General features: G+C 41.4%; 2 protein-coding genes across 2 annotated transcripts; both read left to right on the top strand.

Moving 5' to 3' along the window:
• The first annotated feature begins 4,759 nt into the window (after positions 1 to 4,759).
• On the top strand, positions 4,760 to 5,311 carry LOC113458461 (keratin-associated protein 9-1-like). The gene has a single exon (XM_026789818.1). It carries the CDS (start codon positions 4,760 to 4,762, stop codon positions 5,309 to 5,311), a length of 552 nt encoding a protein of 183 aa, XP_026645619.1.
• Positions 5,312 to 10,922: 5,611 nt separating this feature from the next.
• Positions 10,923 to 11,963, top strand: LOC101982842 (keratin-associated protein 9-1-like). Its single transcript, XM_005368377.1, has one exon. The coding sequence runs from the start codon at positions 10,923 to 10,925 to the stop codon at positions 11,961 to 11,963; it is 1,041 nt and encodes a 346-aa protein (XP_005368434.1).
• Positions 11,964 to 14,972: the final 3,009 nt, after the last annotated feature.

The following is a 14,972-nucleotide window of genomic DNA, read 5'->3' as shown; positions in this document are numbered from 1 at the left end:
CAGCCCTGCTGCTGTGTACCCACCTGCTGTGAAAGCACCTGCTGTGAAAACACCTGCTGAAAGACCATTTGTTGCAAACCAAGCTGTGTGAACATCTGCTGATGTGGGACTTCCCTTCGTATGCTGTGATTACCATTAATAAATAAAGGAACAGCCTTGGCAGATAGGGCAGATCTTAGGTACGGGGAAAACTAAATGGCATGTTGGGAGAAAGGAAGCAGAATCAGGGAGAAGCCATGCAGCCCCGCTGAAGAAAGGTGGAACTTTAGCCGATAAACCACAGCCGCATGACGATATACAGATGAAAAGAAATTGGTTAAATTAAGCCAATAAGAAGCTAGAGCTAATGGGCCAAGCAGTGTTTTAAATAACATAGTTTCTCTTAGGACTGGAGGGGGGAGGGGAAAGAGTGGGAGGGAAATGGGAGGATGGGAGGAGGTGGAAATTTTTAATAAATAAATAAATTTTAAAAATTAAAAAAATGTAGTGGTTTTGAAGAAAATAAATATTAGATATATTTAACAAATACAATAAATAAATAAACAAACAAACAAACAAACATAGTTTTGTGTGATTATTTCAGGGGTAAACATTCTGGGAACTAATAGCGGCCTCCTTACAACAATCTGCTGCTGCCAGCCCTGTTGCTGTGTGCCCTACTGCTGCTAGCCATGCTTGCTGCAACTCTGTTGCCAACCAACATGCTGTGAAACCAGTAGTTGCAAGACCACCTCTCTTAAAACAACCTGTGTAGCCACTAGCTGCTACACACCCTGCTGCCAACCCTGCTGCCTCTGACCCCAAAGGAAGACCTGCACAGCCATGCTCTGAGTAGAGCTGACATTCCCAAGATGCAGGAGGCACACATTAACATTTGCACACCCTCTTCATGTTCTCACCAGGAAACCTAGGATCAAATCCCTCCCCCTCCCTCTCCTCATCTCCAGATAATATGGATCTTCTGCCATCTTCATGGGGAGCTGGTGTGAAGATCTGGTGTCAGTCTAAATTCTGAGCCAGGATCTTTATATCTCTGAACAAATAAGTTACAACACAACCCCCAAAATGAAACTTGATTTAACCCGTTATGTTCTCAACGGCATTTTCTTCTGAGTCACCCCCAGATTTTATGTGCTATTTCCTTTTTCCTGGTTACTTGTAAGATGTGTCTCTGGGAGCAAGCAATTTTAATAAACTTTGTGCTGTCATCATTCATTGGTGTCTGTCATTTTGATAAATCACTGAGTGAAAAATCCACATAATCAATAGAATTTTCAATGCTCAACGTGGTTCCCCTCTATCAGTGATGCTAAGAATGGAGTTCAGCACTAGATCCATGGAAGATTTCTACTGGGATAACAGATTTAATACCCAATGGCTACCATTTTCCTGGCTCCTCCAACCTCAGCTCCCATAAACCAAGGGTCTTTTCTCTCCTTTGCTGTCTGACTTTTATACACATCATTTTGGTGGAGTGATATATGGCAATGGACTTTCTGTCTTATTTTCTTTATCTGTTTGCTTGTCAAAAGGCATCTAAAATTCAGCTTCATCTTGTCAATTGTTAATGGGATTGGCATAAACTTGGGGGTGTCAGTATGCCTTTAGGCTTCTGATTTCAACCATGTCACTTGCTAGGGGGAAAAAGCTGCATATGAGATTATCAAGTTGAGTAAAATAAACCACACCCAATACAATTCAACCAAGTGCTCGCATTTGTAAACCCATCACTTGGTTTGCCCATCACTTCTTGCTCCTCCTTACCTCTGCCAAAACATAAACCTATCTTCACACAGAGACAAGGATGGATAGGCTCTTAGGAGACAGAACCTGAACTGATATGGGATTCCCTTCTGTATGCTGTGAATACTGTTGGTTAATATAAAGGAGATTCAGGCTAAAAGTCAACTATTTAGTTCATCACTATGGGTAACATAGCATCATGTGTATCCCCCAATAACCTTTTTAAGTGCAGGCAAAGATCAGCTGTGTAGAAAACCAATAACCCTGATCGGGCCACATGAACAGGTGACAATCTGAGTAGGAATGATGCCAACTAGTTATCCAAAGTGGATACACACACACACACACACACACACACATATATATATATGAGAATATAAAATCTGAAATGAAAAGAAAAGATCATACAATAACTAAAGCATCAAAGTATTTGAAGACTTTTAAAAAAAACAAAAAAGTACCAATGAATAAAAGAATACATGAGAAAAAATGTTTAATACCATTTACCACCAGGAAAAACAAATTAAGACTTCCTTGAAATTCTACCTCACTCCCCTCAGGAAGGCTGTCATCAAGAAAACTAACAATAACAAGTGCTGGTGAGGATCCAGGGGGGAAAGGAAACCTTTACACACCATTAATGGGAATGGAAATTAGCAAGTCTGTATGGAAATTAGCTTGTAGGATCTTAAAAAAAAATTAAAGTTATAACCACCACATGAGTCCTCCACAGTACATACAACAAAGAAGCAACCTGCTTGTGTGTCAGTGGATGGATGCATGAATAAGACATGGTGCATATGAGGAAGAATAAATGATGTCATTTTCCAGAAAACATAAAATTTGGAGGTCATCTTGATAAAGTGAAGTAAGGAGGACTCCAAAGAAAAGTCAAGTTTCCATCATCTAAGGAGTGGTGGGGACACCAAAGAAGCAATAGGACAATCTGGGAAGAGAAAGAGAATCAGGAGGTGGCCGCAGGGGACTTCAGAGAGGCTGATGGTAAGGGAATTGTACCAACGGTGTCATGTACATTTAGGACAACGCTGTGATCAAATGCCCAGCTTTGGAAAATCAGTGCATGCTATGACAATTTCTATATGTCATAAGACAGACACATAAATATAAGTTTTAAATTAAAACACATATAGTGCAGGCAGAGGGTGGTGGTGCACACCTTTAATCCCAGCACTGGAATGTAAAGCAGGTGGATCTCTATGAGTTCAGGACCAGCCTGTTTTACAGAGAGAGTTCCAGAACAGACAAGACTACACAGAGAAACACTGCCTCAAAAAAAAATAAAAAATAAAATAAACACATATGGTCCAACAAAAAAGATACTGTCCAAGAATAAGTCTAGTAAAAGAAGCACTAAGCTTCTGCAAATCAAAGTACCAACCTTGCACGTTAAGCAAACCTCCATGTACCTGGATATGTACTTAAGGCAATAGTGTTTTAAAAAGAAACATTTCTAGAAGTGCTGTTTTGAATAGTCCCAAACTATAAACAACCTGTTTCTAGGGGCAAAATTCCAATCAGTGAGCAGTGTCAAATTCATTGAGTGGAATATTACACAAACACGAGAATGAACAAACTGGGGTCAGGATAGGGAGGGTTGTCACAGTCATCTTATGATCAAGGATACAGACTGTTTTGATTCACAAAGACGTTCAAAGTGATGCCAAGGTTGGAAGACTGATCCTCTAAGACAGTGAGAGCCAGATTTTGAGGATGAGTGACATGAAATGGTTTGCAAACACTGATGTTAAATTCCACTTTTTTTTTTTTTTTTTTGGTTTTTCGAGACAGGGTTTCTCTGTGGCTTTGGAGCCTGTCCTGGAACTAGCTCTTGTAGACCAGGCTGGTCTCGAACTCACAGAGATCCGCCTGCCTCTGCCTCCCGAGTGCTGGGATTTAAATTCCACTTTTTTAAATGCTGGTATGGCTGTTTTCACCTTTTATTATTTCAAATGGGAAATTATCATATTAATTAATGCATGAATAATTGTGTATTTTTAGTGTGAATAGTAGACTAAAAATAGAGAGGGGGTGCGCTTCTTATTCCCCAAAGATAAATTAGGTAATAAATTAGGTATGTCTCAAATAATCATGATTCTTTCACTGAATGGAAAGAAAAGTGGTAGAGAAGATAATGAAGAAGAAAGACCAGACAGTGAGGGATGGGAATAAAATTATAGAGAGCAAAGCAAACTGAGGGAATCAGGAGATCACCAGTCTACGGGCACTGTCCCTGCTGACAGCCAGATGTACACTGGAGTCACCTGCTCACACTCTTTTGTCTGAATGTAAGGACTTCTTCCTCATGAGCTCCTAGGAGAAGACAGTCATTCGGGAATGATGGTCACTCACATCTCCCCTGATGCCTCCTTATTCTTAATATGCTGGGGTTTTTATATCAACCAGTGCTGGTCCCACTCTGCTATGAAAAACACCACTCCAGACAACCTTAGCTCAAGCAAAACTTAATGACCCCCAAATACACAGGGCTGGAAATTTATACAGAGATTGGCACATACCTGGGACAGTTTGGAATTGGGCTTTGTGAGCAAAGACAGGGAACCCGATGTTGAGTCCATCATTGTGAATACAGCTCACTCATGCCCAGAGACATTTATGAATCTAAGAACAGATGGAAGAAGAAAGTTGTAAGAATGAAGGAATCTTGACCTTCCCATAGAGCAGGAGCTACCAAAGACCAGATGACAACTAGAGCTGCAACAAAGCTGACAGGAGGAGCACCTGAGTTATTGGAAAGAGTTCAAGTAAGCTATCCCCAAATAAGAAAAGGATGCTTCCAAATAATTCAGAGCATGAGGTGAGAATTTCCTTCCTCATGAACACAAATTAAATATGGAAATGGTGAACAAAGAAGAAGAGTCTTTTTGATTGGCCCAAACATTAGAGGTCTGTGGTATAAAAGGCCCTGACTGGAAAAACTTGCTACACTGTTGAAAACTCACCTGTGAACAGAGTAAAACCCTCCACACCTGCTACCATGGCCCTCTGCTGCTGCCCACCTGGCTGTGAGCCATGCTGCTGCAAGACCACCTGCTGCAAGACCACCTGCTGCTGTGAACCCAGCTGCCCCGAGTCCATCTGCTGCCAACCTTGCTGTCCGCCAAGTTGCTGCAGCATACCCTGCTGCAAGCCCTGCTGCTGCCAGCCCTGCTGCTGTGTGCCCACCTGCTGTGAAAGCACCTGCTGTGAAAACACCTGCTCCAAGACTACCTGTTGCAAGCCAAACTGTGTGACCATCTGCTGCAGCACACCCTTCTGCCTACCCTGCTGCTGCCAGCCCTACTCCTGCCAACCCTACTGCTGTGTGCCCACCTGCTGCCAGCCCTGCTGCTGTGTGCCCACCTGCTGCCAGCCCTGCTACTGTGTGCCCACCTGCTGCCAGCCCTACTGCTACATGATTACCTGCTGCCAGCCCTGCTGCTGCGTGCCCAGCTGCTGTGAAAGAACCTGCTGTAACACCACCTGTTGCAAGCCAACCTGTGTGAACATCTGTTGCAGCACACCCTGCTGCCAGCCTTGCTGCTGCTGAGCAGCTCCCCTAGGAAACATCTGCACAACCATGTTATGGGGAGAGTTGACATGCCCTAGATGCAAGAGTCACGTATTAAAATTTGCAGACCCCCTTCAAGTTCTCACCAGGAAACCTGAGGAATGTAAATTCCAACCCAAGTGTGGTGAATGCTTTGATGAAGGATGGTGTCTCTCTCCTTATCTCCAGAGATTATGGATCTTCTGCTGTCTTCATGGGGTGCTAATGTGAAGGTCTTGTATTAGTTTAAAATCTGAGCTAGGATCTTTATACCTCTCACCAATAACCTAAGAAAACACTACCCCCAAAATGAATTTTGTATTAACTTGTTATCTTCTCAACAGTATTTTCTTCAGAGTCAACCCAAATTCTTATGTGCTATTTTCTTCTTTCTGCTCACTTATGAGATATGTCCCTGGAAGCAAGCAATTTTAATAAACTCTGTGCTAGCATCATTCCATAGTGTCTGTCATTTTATTTTGATGAATCACTTAATGAAAAATTCACATAATCTGTAGATTTTTATATGTTCAACATGGTCTCCCTGCATCCGTGACACAAAGCATGGTATTGAACAATAGATTCATGAAAGGTTTCTATCTGGAATAATTGAAATTTCAAACCTATGATTACCATCTTCCTGGTCCTGCAACCTCAGATTCCAGAACCCAAGTATCTGTTCTCTTTCCTTTGCTGTCTGACTTTTATACATATCATTTTGGTGGGATTATATATAGAAATGAACTTTCTGTCTTATTTTCTTTCCAAAGAGCATCTAAGATTAAGTTACATCTTATCAATTGTTAATGGAATTGACATAAACTTGGGAGTGTCAGTAGCAATTTAGGATTCTGATTTCAACCATGTCTTTTGCTAGAAAAGAGCTGCATATGAGATTATTATTTTGAATAAAATAAACCACACTCAGAAAAATTATCAACCAAGTGTTCTCATTTGTAAGCCCGGATTTTACTCAGAACTTCAAATCCTATAGAAGTTCTATGAGAAGGGGACGACTAGGCAGGGGAGGGGCTATGGAGGACCAAATATCATCAAAGTACACAAGTCCGTGACGTACTTTCAATAAATGAACATGATTAAAAATAAAAATTTGAATTAAAAGAAAGTTCTGCCTTCAATTAACTTGAATAACTCTCCTGAGATATGGCTACTGAGTCATAAAGTACCTTTACTTTTATTTTTTGAAGAGTCTTTGTAAATTTCTGCACACCTATTGTTCTTCATATTTTTACTGCTGTGCGAGATTCCCAGATTTGGAGCTAGAGGGAAGGCACCATAGTTAAGAGCACAAATTGCTCTTGAGTAGAAGCCTCAGTTCATTTTGAGCATCCACATAGCAACTCACAACCACCTGTAATTCTTGTTCCAAGGCATCCAGTGCCCTCTTCTGACATCCCTGTGCATGTGGTGTATATACATACACACGGGCAAAACACTCATATACATAAAATATAATAAACACATCATTTTCATTTTTTTAAAGTTTGAAGAGTCCAAATTTCTCCACACACATGTTCTAGATCTTTTGGTCTCTTCTTTTTCTGATACTAGATAGATGACATTCTAATATTGCAAGCATTATACAAATCAGATTCCAGTGTTTGAAGATATCTCATGCCATCAGGAAAAAATATCACAAGCAAGAAGGAACAGTGTCCCTCTGCTGTGCTGCACTGGACAAGGCACTGGCTAAGTGTGGCTCTCTGGGCTCTAAATTTCCACGCTTCATCTGTCAGTTATCTGTAGAGAAATGGCATTCCTTCTATCACAGCACCAGTGCCTGATCTCCTAATGTCTGAGCTACTCCTTTCCACAAGTTGCCTTTGCACAAAATGACTCTGCAGCCACATGAGCTATCTCTTTTTAAAGCAAAGAAACAAAAAGAGACTCTCTCTGTGTAACCCAGAGTGTCCTGGAGCTCTCTCTGTAAGCCACCATGGCCTTGAACTCACAGAGACCCTCTTGCCTCTGCCTCCCAAGTACTGGGATTAAAGGTATGGTTATGCACAGCTGGGTACTTGTGCTACCTGTAAGTTGTCCCCTTAAAGGGAATCTGAACTCTTGACTTCTGTCTTGGGCAGCTAGATGTGCTGTTTTCATGGTAAGAGTTCTGACTCAGCAAAAACTCAGCTACCACTTAAACGCTCCCATAAATTAGTGTTGTCCCCATCTTGGTCAGAGAAGCTTCTGCTTGCAGTGGGTGATGATGACAATGTCAGAAAAACATGACTGTTTAAAGTGCTCAAAGTAATCAAACAGTATATCCACATTCCCCCTTCCAAGGGTCAGAATACATGCTGAAACAGAGGACAGAAACAATCTAAGAGCCAGAGGATGAGGAGGAGTGCTGTGGAACACGACTTTGTGGAGGAGAGAGATACTGTTAACATTCCATTGTAGATGGGGAGAGTTCCGGAGGCCCCATTCCTCCTTGAAGAAACATTGCCAATAAATGGCTGTGGGGGAGAAAAAGTGAGTTTCTTCACTAGTGTAACCAGAGTTATCTTACCCATAACTGCCCACCTAATTACACTCAGTGGGTTGCACACACACACACACACACACACACACACACACACACACACTGAACATAGGTGGGAGACTGTGGGGGAGAAAAGGGTTCAATAGAAGTGAGATTCAAGTGATAATGAGATATGACAAAAATATTTTATATACATATATGAAATTATTACCAGGCATAGTGAAACAAGCCTTTAATCCCCACATTCATGAGTTGGACTCAAGGAAATCCTTGTGATATTGAGGCCAGCCTCACCTACATAGTGAATTCCAGGCCAGCGAGAGCTAAATAATGAGATCTTTTGTTGAACAAAAGGACAAAAAACTCAAATAATAATAATGATGAATAAAAATAATTTAAATAGAAGTTTATATAAAATCTGTAACTTTAAAGAAGTTTGAAGAAAACATTTCAGAACATGGGCACAGGCAATAGATTCGCAAAAAGCTCTTCAATAGCTCAGAAAATAACAGCAAGAAATGACAGATGCAATTGAATCAAATTAAATATCTTTGCAAATAAGGAAACAATAAACCAAGGAAAACTCAAAAACAGAAAAACAGAAGAAAACTCATTTGAAGCTATTCATTCTGGGGATTCATAAGCAGAATACATAATGATTTTAAAAGTTAACAATAAAATTGAAAGCAAACCAATCCATGGGTGGGCAGGGGGTGCAATAGTCTGAATATCTCAAAAAATAGTGTAAGTATCCAGTAAATTCATTAAAACAATAATAATATAAGTAGTCATCAGGGAAATGCAAACCAAAACTACTTATGAAATTCCATCTACCCCCAATCAAGAAGGCTGCCATCAAGGAAACAAACTGTAAATGCTTAGGATATAGGGAGAAAAAAAAAACTCTTAAGTGTTGATGAGAATGTGTAAATTGGCATAATACCTATGAAAATCAGTTTGGAGTTCCCTCAAAGAGCTAAAATTAGAACTACCACATGATCCAGGTACATTACACCTCTGTTTGTACCTAAAGAAAACAAAGTCAATATACAATGGAGAAATATCTGTCACCATGGCCAACAAGGGACTATAACTTTAGTCAGATTGTAAAATCAGCCCAAGAACCCGTTAATGAATTTAATGAAAAGGTAAAACATGTGATATACAAATAATTGAAATCATTCAACCTTAAAAAAATAATTACTATATTTGCACACATACAGATGGAAATGGAGTTCCTGTAATAGGTGAAATAAACGAGACTAAAAATGGCAAGTATTGCATATGAAAATTAGAAGAAAAAAATGACATGAACAAAACAGGGGAGAAAATCAGACCTGAGTGAGGCAGCAGAGAGTGCACAGAGGGCATTATACTGACAGTAGTGTGATCAGAGCATGCCTTGCACAAGGAGGAAGATGTCACAATCTTTTGAACAGAGGCATTTACAGGATGTAGAGGGCCCTGTACCCTGAAATTATTTTTTCTTTTACTTTGTTGAGACAAGAATTCTCTGTGTAACCCTGACTGTCCTGGAACTAGCTATGTAAACCAGATTGACTTTAAATTCAAAATGATCCCTGTACCTCAGTCTCCCAAGTGTTGGGATTGAAAGCATGCACCAAAACCACTCCGCTATTCTCTTTAGCGTAAAACACTATCAGATCGTTCTCTTATAGAGTTATTTAATATGTATATTCTATTATTACGTATGAACTATGGTTGAAAATATAAAAAGGAAAAAAATTGTTGGAAAAAATCAGTAATCCACAAGTTACAAACACAACACAAATGTGCATGTCTACTTTCTACATTTCAACTTATTTTAAATCTATCACTAAACACAAAGGAAAGCAATAGAGAAAGAAAATAAAGAAGGGGTGGCATACTGAGATAGTAAGACAGAAGGACATGCAGGCGGGCAGAAGGAAAAAGACAAAAAGACAGGGAAAGAACACAAAGCTAATAGCCCTGAATCTACTGTCTGTCAGCAGTTACCTTCTTACTCGTGTTTGCCTCTGTGGAACTGCTTTATGGCAGAAATCTAAGCATGATCCTCCCGGTGAGCCACTCAGGACAGGAAAAATCAGGACCATTACACACACACACACACACACACACACACACACACACACACACACATTGTGATATCTTCTCACACTCATGTATTTACACTTCCATCTCTTTTCTATAGTTGAGCATCATAAGGGATATACTGTGCCAGATATCTGTATCCTTAATGCTTCCGAGACACACAGGTGGAGGAGCAGGTAAAGAAAGAGATATCTGGGCTAATCCGATATGAGAAATTATGTATAATAGTACAGACACTCAGCCAGTGCATCCCTGTGAACACAGCACCATCATGCACATACTTCATAAGTTGAAGACTGTTGCAGAATATTAAATTACACTGTGTGAAGACGTGTCATGTAGTTGGTTTATAAAGATCTGACTGATGAATAGCAAGCCAGGAAAAGTTTAGGCAGAACTTCTGGAAGAGATGGTCTCAGAGAAGAAGTGCAAGAGTTGCCAGCCAGACACAGAGGAAGCAGAACGTGTAGGACTCTAAAAGCCATGAGACACAAGGGAGCACATAGATTAATGAAATGGATTAATTTAAGTTATAAGAGTGAGCTAGAAACAAGTCTAGGATAAGGCCAAGCTTTCATACTCAGCAGTAAGTCTCCATGCTGGTTTTTGTGAGCTGGCAGCCCAACGAAAAATCTCGCTACGAAGAACAGAAAAAATGAAAACAAACAGATACTCTGATGCTTCCATTACATGAGGGGTACCCCGTGACCAGATGATGACCCAGGATACACGGAGACTGGTAGTGCAATACCCTTCCATTTATTGAAAGAGTTCCTATGAGTTATTTTGGTAGAAGAATCAGATTAAACTTTCCAATGATACATAACATTGAGCAGCACTTCCTTATGAAACATGTACTGAATATGGAAAATGGTGTAAACAACATCAAGGAAAAGTCTTACTGATTGGTTCAAGTTTTGAAGGCCTGACATATAAAAGGTACAAAATGCAAGACCCCATCATAGTGTAAAAACCTCACCTGTTGACAGGAACCCTCCAACCACACCTGACACCATGACCAACTCCTGCTGCTTGCCTTGCTGCCAGCCTTCCTGCTGCACAACCATCTGCTGTAAGCCAACCTGTGTGACAAGCTGCTGCCAGCCCTGCTGCAAGCCCAGCTGCTGTGAGACCACCTGCTGCAGGACCACCTGTTGTAAGCCCACCTGTGTGACCAGCTGCTGCCAGCCCTGCTGCAAGCCTAGCTGTTGTGAAACCACCTGCTGCACGACCACCTGTTGTAAGCCAACCTGTGTGACTAGCTGCTGTCAGCCCTGCTGCAAGCCCAGCTGCTGTGAAACCACCTGCTGCAAGACCACCTGCTGTGAGCCAACCTGTATTACCAGCTGCTGCCAGCCTTGCTGCACAACCACCTGTTGTAAACCAACCTGTGTGACCAGCTGCTGTCAGCCCTGCTGCAAGCCCAGTTGCTGTGAAACCACCTGCTGCAAGACCACCTGCTGTGGGCCAACCTGTATTACTAGCTGCTGCCAGCCCTGCTGCAAGCCCAGCTGTTGCAAAACCACCTGCTGCACAACCACCTGTTGTAAACCAACTTGCATGACCAGCTGCTGCCAGCCAAGCTGCTCTAAAACTACCTGCTGCAAGACCATATGTTGTAAGCCAACCTGTGTGAGCAGCTGTTGCTGTCCACCCTGCTGCCAACCGAGCTGCTGTGAGACCACCTGCTGCAAGACCACCTGCTGTAAGCCTACCTGTGTGACCAGTTGCTGCCAGCCCTGTTGCAAGCCCAGCTGTTGTGAAACCACCTGCTACAGGACCACCTGTTGTAAGCCAACCTGTGTAACCAGCTGCTGCTGTCCACCCTGCTGCCCACCGAGCTGCTGTAAAACCACCTGCTGTAAGACCAGCTGCTGTAAGCCAACCTGTGTGACCAGTTGTTGCCTCACACCCTGCTGCCACCCCTGTTGCTGTGAGCCTTGCTGCTGCCAGCCTTGCTGCTGTGAGCCCTGCTGCTGTGAGCCCTGCTGCTGTGAGCCCTGCTGCTGTGAGCCCTGCTGCTGCCCAGCCTGCTGTGAAAACACCTGCTGCTAGATCACCTGATGTAAACCATGTGACCAGCTGGTGCTTCCAACCCTGCTGCTGTGAGTCCAGCTGCTGCCAGGCCTACTGCTCATCAACTTTCCAACTTAAGAATGCCCAGACAACTGTCCTTGTGCCACACCAGTCTTGCCATGTGGGCAGAAGCTCCCATCGTCCTCTGAGGCTATGACCACTTCAGAAACCTATCAGCCACCTTGATGGAATTCAAGTCCACTCGCTCTCACTCTCCTTTTCTCTCTGCATGGAATCCAGTCTGCAGCTTCTCTTCTGAGCACAGATCTTCATCTTTCCCTCTGATCAACCAAGAAAGAAACTTTAAATAAAATTATCAAAAATATATGGAAAATTATTAAAAGTTCCTCACTGCTATTTATTCCCTGCTATCTGTCATTATTACCCTTTGATAAATCACTTGATACTGTATCCACGTACTCCAAAAACATTTTATTGCACTATAAATAAAAGTCTATATCTCTCTATCTCTGTCTCTCTCTCTGTGTATGTGTGTTGTTTGTGTGTTGTGGTGTGTGCATGTTGTGAAGCTCTTATGTAACATTAAGGGCTGGCTTGTTTGTTGAGTCCTGATTGTTGTTGAGGTTTTTGTCCTGCCTGGTACCCCACAACTGTTTAACCCCAAAGAAAATCACACATAAGTCTCCATAAATTGTAAGCTGATTGGCCCATTAGCTCTAGCCTCTCAGTGGCTAACTCTCACTACACCCACATTCCCAAAAAAATGGATTATGGATATTTTCCTTTATTTTTTTTTTAAAAAAAGAGGGGGAAGTGGTGTGGGAGAATTGTCTGTATTCTGTCAATCATGTTTTAAATAAACGCTGATTGGCCAGGCAGGAAATATAGGTGGGAAAACCAGAAAGGAAGTAGAAATGATGTAATGAGAACAGGAGAATTCTGGGAAGGAGGAAGTTGATTACTCCCACTCCTGCTGAGACCATCTAAGCAGCAGGATGTGATCTGCCCCACTGAAGAAAGGTACTGAGCCACATGGCTAACTTAGATCAGAAAAATGTGTTAATCAAGATGTGAGAGTTAGCCAGTGAGAGGCTAGAGCTAATGGGCCAATCAGCTTATAATTTATGGAGACCTATGTATGATTTTCTTTTGGGTTAAACAGTTATGAAGTAGCGGGCAGGACAAAAACCCCAACAACAAACAGGACCCAACAAACAAGCCAGCCCTTCATGTTACACTCTTATCTCATTTTCTATAGGACAAAAGAATTCCATCTCTGGAACCTGCTAGGACTTAGGAAATTCTGGTATAAGGATATATATGACTGGAAACATTTATAAGGTATGGAACAATGTAAAGGAAAGTGTAAGAGAGATCAAGGAAAAAATGATAGAAATGAGAAAGAAGAAGAAAAAAGAAATATGGATGAACAACTCCTGTTGTGAGTTGATCTTTACCCTCAGATTTCTAGTCACGCTTTAGCTACTCATGGTATCTTTAATTGAACTGTGAAAGGGAGCCTTAAGACGAAAACTTTTCAGGCATTCTAAAAGACTCAACAATTGGGATATAGATTTTCAATGCATTGACTATATATAGGTGCACAAACTGTATGAGATAGACATTGGTCCTTACAAATTGCACTGCTGGATCAACCTTATACCTCCCTTTAGAGTAAATCCCATGGGCCCCTCCCCCATCCACACTGGGATTATCACTGGCTTGATCTTAGGTAGATCGTGGGGAAAGAGAAAGTCAGTTTTCTTCAGGAGTGAAAGCTCTGTGGCTACCCATGCTTGAGTAGTAATCATCCCACACTCGTGTAATGCAAACAATACTAAATGATTCCAATGGGTGTTAAATTTGAAAAGAAACCTACAAAATCAGTAATTTATTTATTCCATTCATTTTATCAATGAAAAAAGTAAATGAGTGATATTCTTAAAGAAAAGTTTTAAAAAGTTCAAAACAACCTACTCACTGGATAAACTTCTCTTTATCCATTTATCTACATTTCGATCTGATTCTTTGTTTGGATGGGAACTGAATTACCAGTAACTTCTCCTTACCTCTAGAAGAGAAAATTTCCTCCAGAGCTTCACGGGATGTTTTCTTGTCAATCAATATTGAGGATGGTGTCAGTTACATACAGTATAATGTGCCTGAAGATGAGAACAAACACAAGGACTTTGATGGATGAGCAGAGGGCAGAACAGAACCCCAGCATTGGACAGATGAAGCCTGCCTGGTTAGAATATGGGTGGGTGAGAAAAGAAGATAGGTATAAGTAAAGAAAGAAAAGAAGGAAGGAATGTAGGAAGGGAGGAAGGGAGGGAGGGAGGAAGGAAGGGAGGAAGGGAGAAAAGAAGGAAGAAATAAAGGTGTTTCTGCTTTTCCTTATCTAATATAACATTAGCTATATGTTTCTCATGTAGCATTTATTTCTTGAAATAGAGCCCATCTATCCCAATTTCTCTAGGTTTTCTGTTATGAAAACATGTGGAATATTTATCAATGCCTTTTCTGTACCTTTTCTGTATGATCATGTGATTCTAGCCTTAAGTTTAGTCATATTATGAATTCCATTTATTGATTTGCATGTTGAACCAACTTTGTATTCTTTGGATGAAATCTACTTGGTCTTGGTTATTATTGTCATTGATGAGTGATGCTGGGTTGGTTTTTTTGTTTTGTTTTGTTTTGAGACAAGGTCTCACTACATAGATAACACTAGGAGAATTTTGGGAAGAGGGAAGACTTAGTTTTTAGTCACCAGCCAGATTCTGAGGAAGCAAGATGAGAATGTCTCACTGAGAAAAGGTACCAAGCCACATGGCTAATAATAGATAAGAATTATGGGTGACTCTCCCCATCTCCCCTTACCCCCCTCCCACCCCACCCCCAAGATCCCAATTTTCTCCCAGGCAATTTTGTCTATTTCCCATAGCCAAGAGGATAACTATGAGTTTTTCCTTTGGTTCCCCTTCTTACTTAGCTTCTTTAGGATCACCATTGTAGACTCCGTGA

The sequence above is a fragment of the Microtus ochrogaster genome, unplaced genomic scaffold (assembly GCF_000317375.1).
Source record: "Microtus ochrogaster isolate Prairie Vole_2 unplaced genomic scaffold, MicOch1.0 UNK31, whole genome shotgun sequence".
NCBI lineage: Eukaryota > Metazoa > Chordata > Mammalia > Rodentia > Cricetidae > Microtus > Microtus ochrogaster.
This window is presented reverse-complemented; position numbering and strand designations above follow the sequence as displayed.

What these genes read in the sequence shown, in the direction of transcription:
- LOC113458461 (XM_026789818.1), top strand. Translation starts at nt 4,760, where the DNA reads ATGGCCCTCTGCTGCTGCCCACCTGGCTGTGAGCCATGCTGCTGCAAG.
- LOC101982842 (XM_005368377.1), top strand. Translation starts at nt 10,923, where the DNA reads ATGACCAACTCCTGCTGCTTGCCTTGCTGCCAGCCTTCCTGCTGCACA.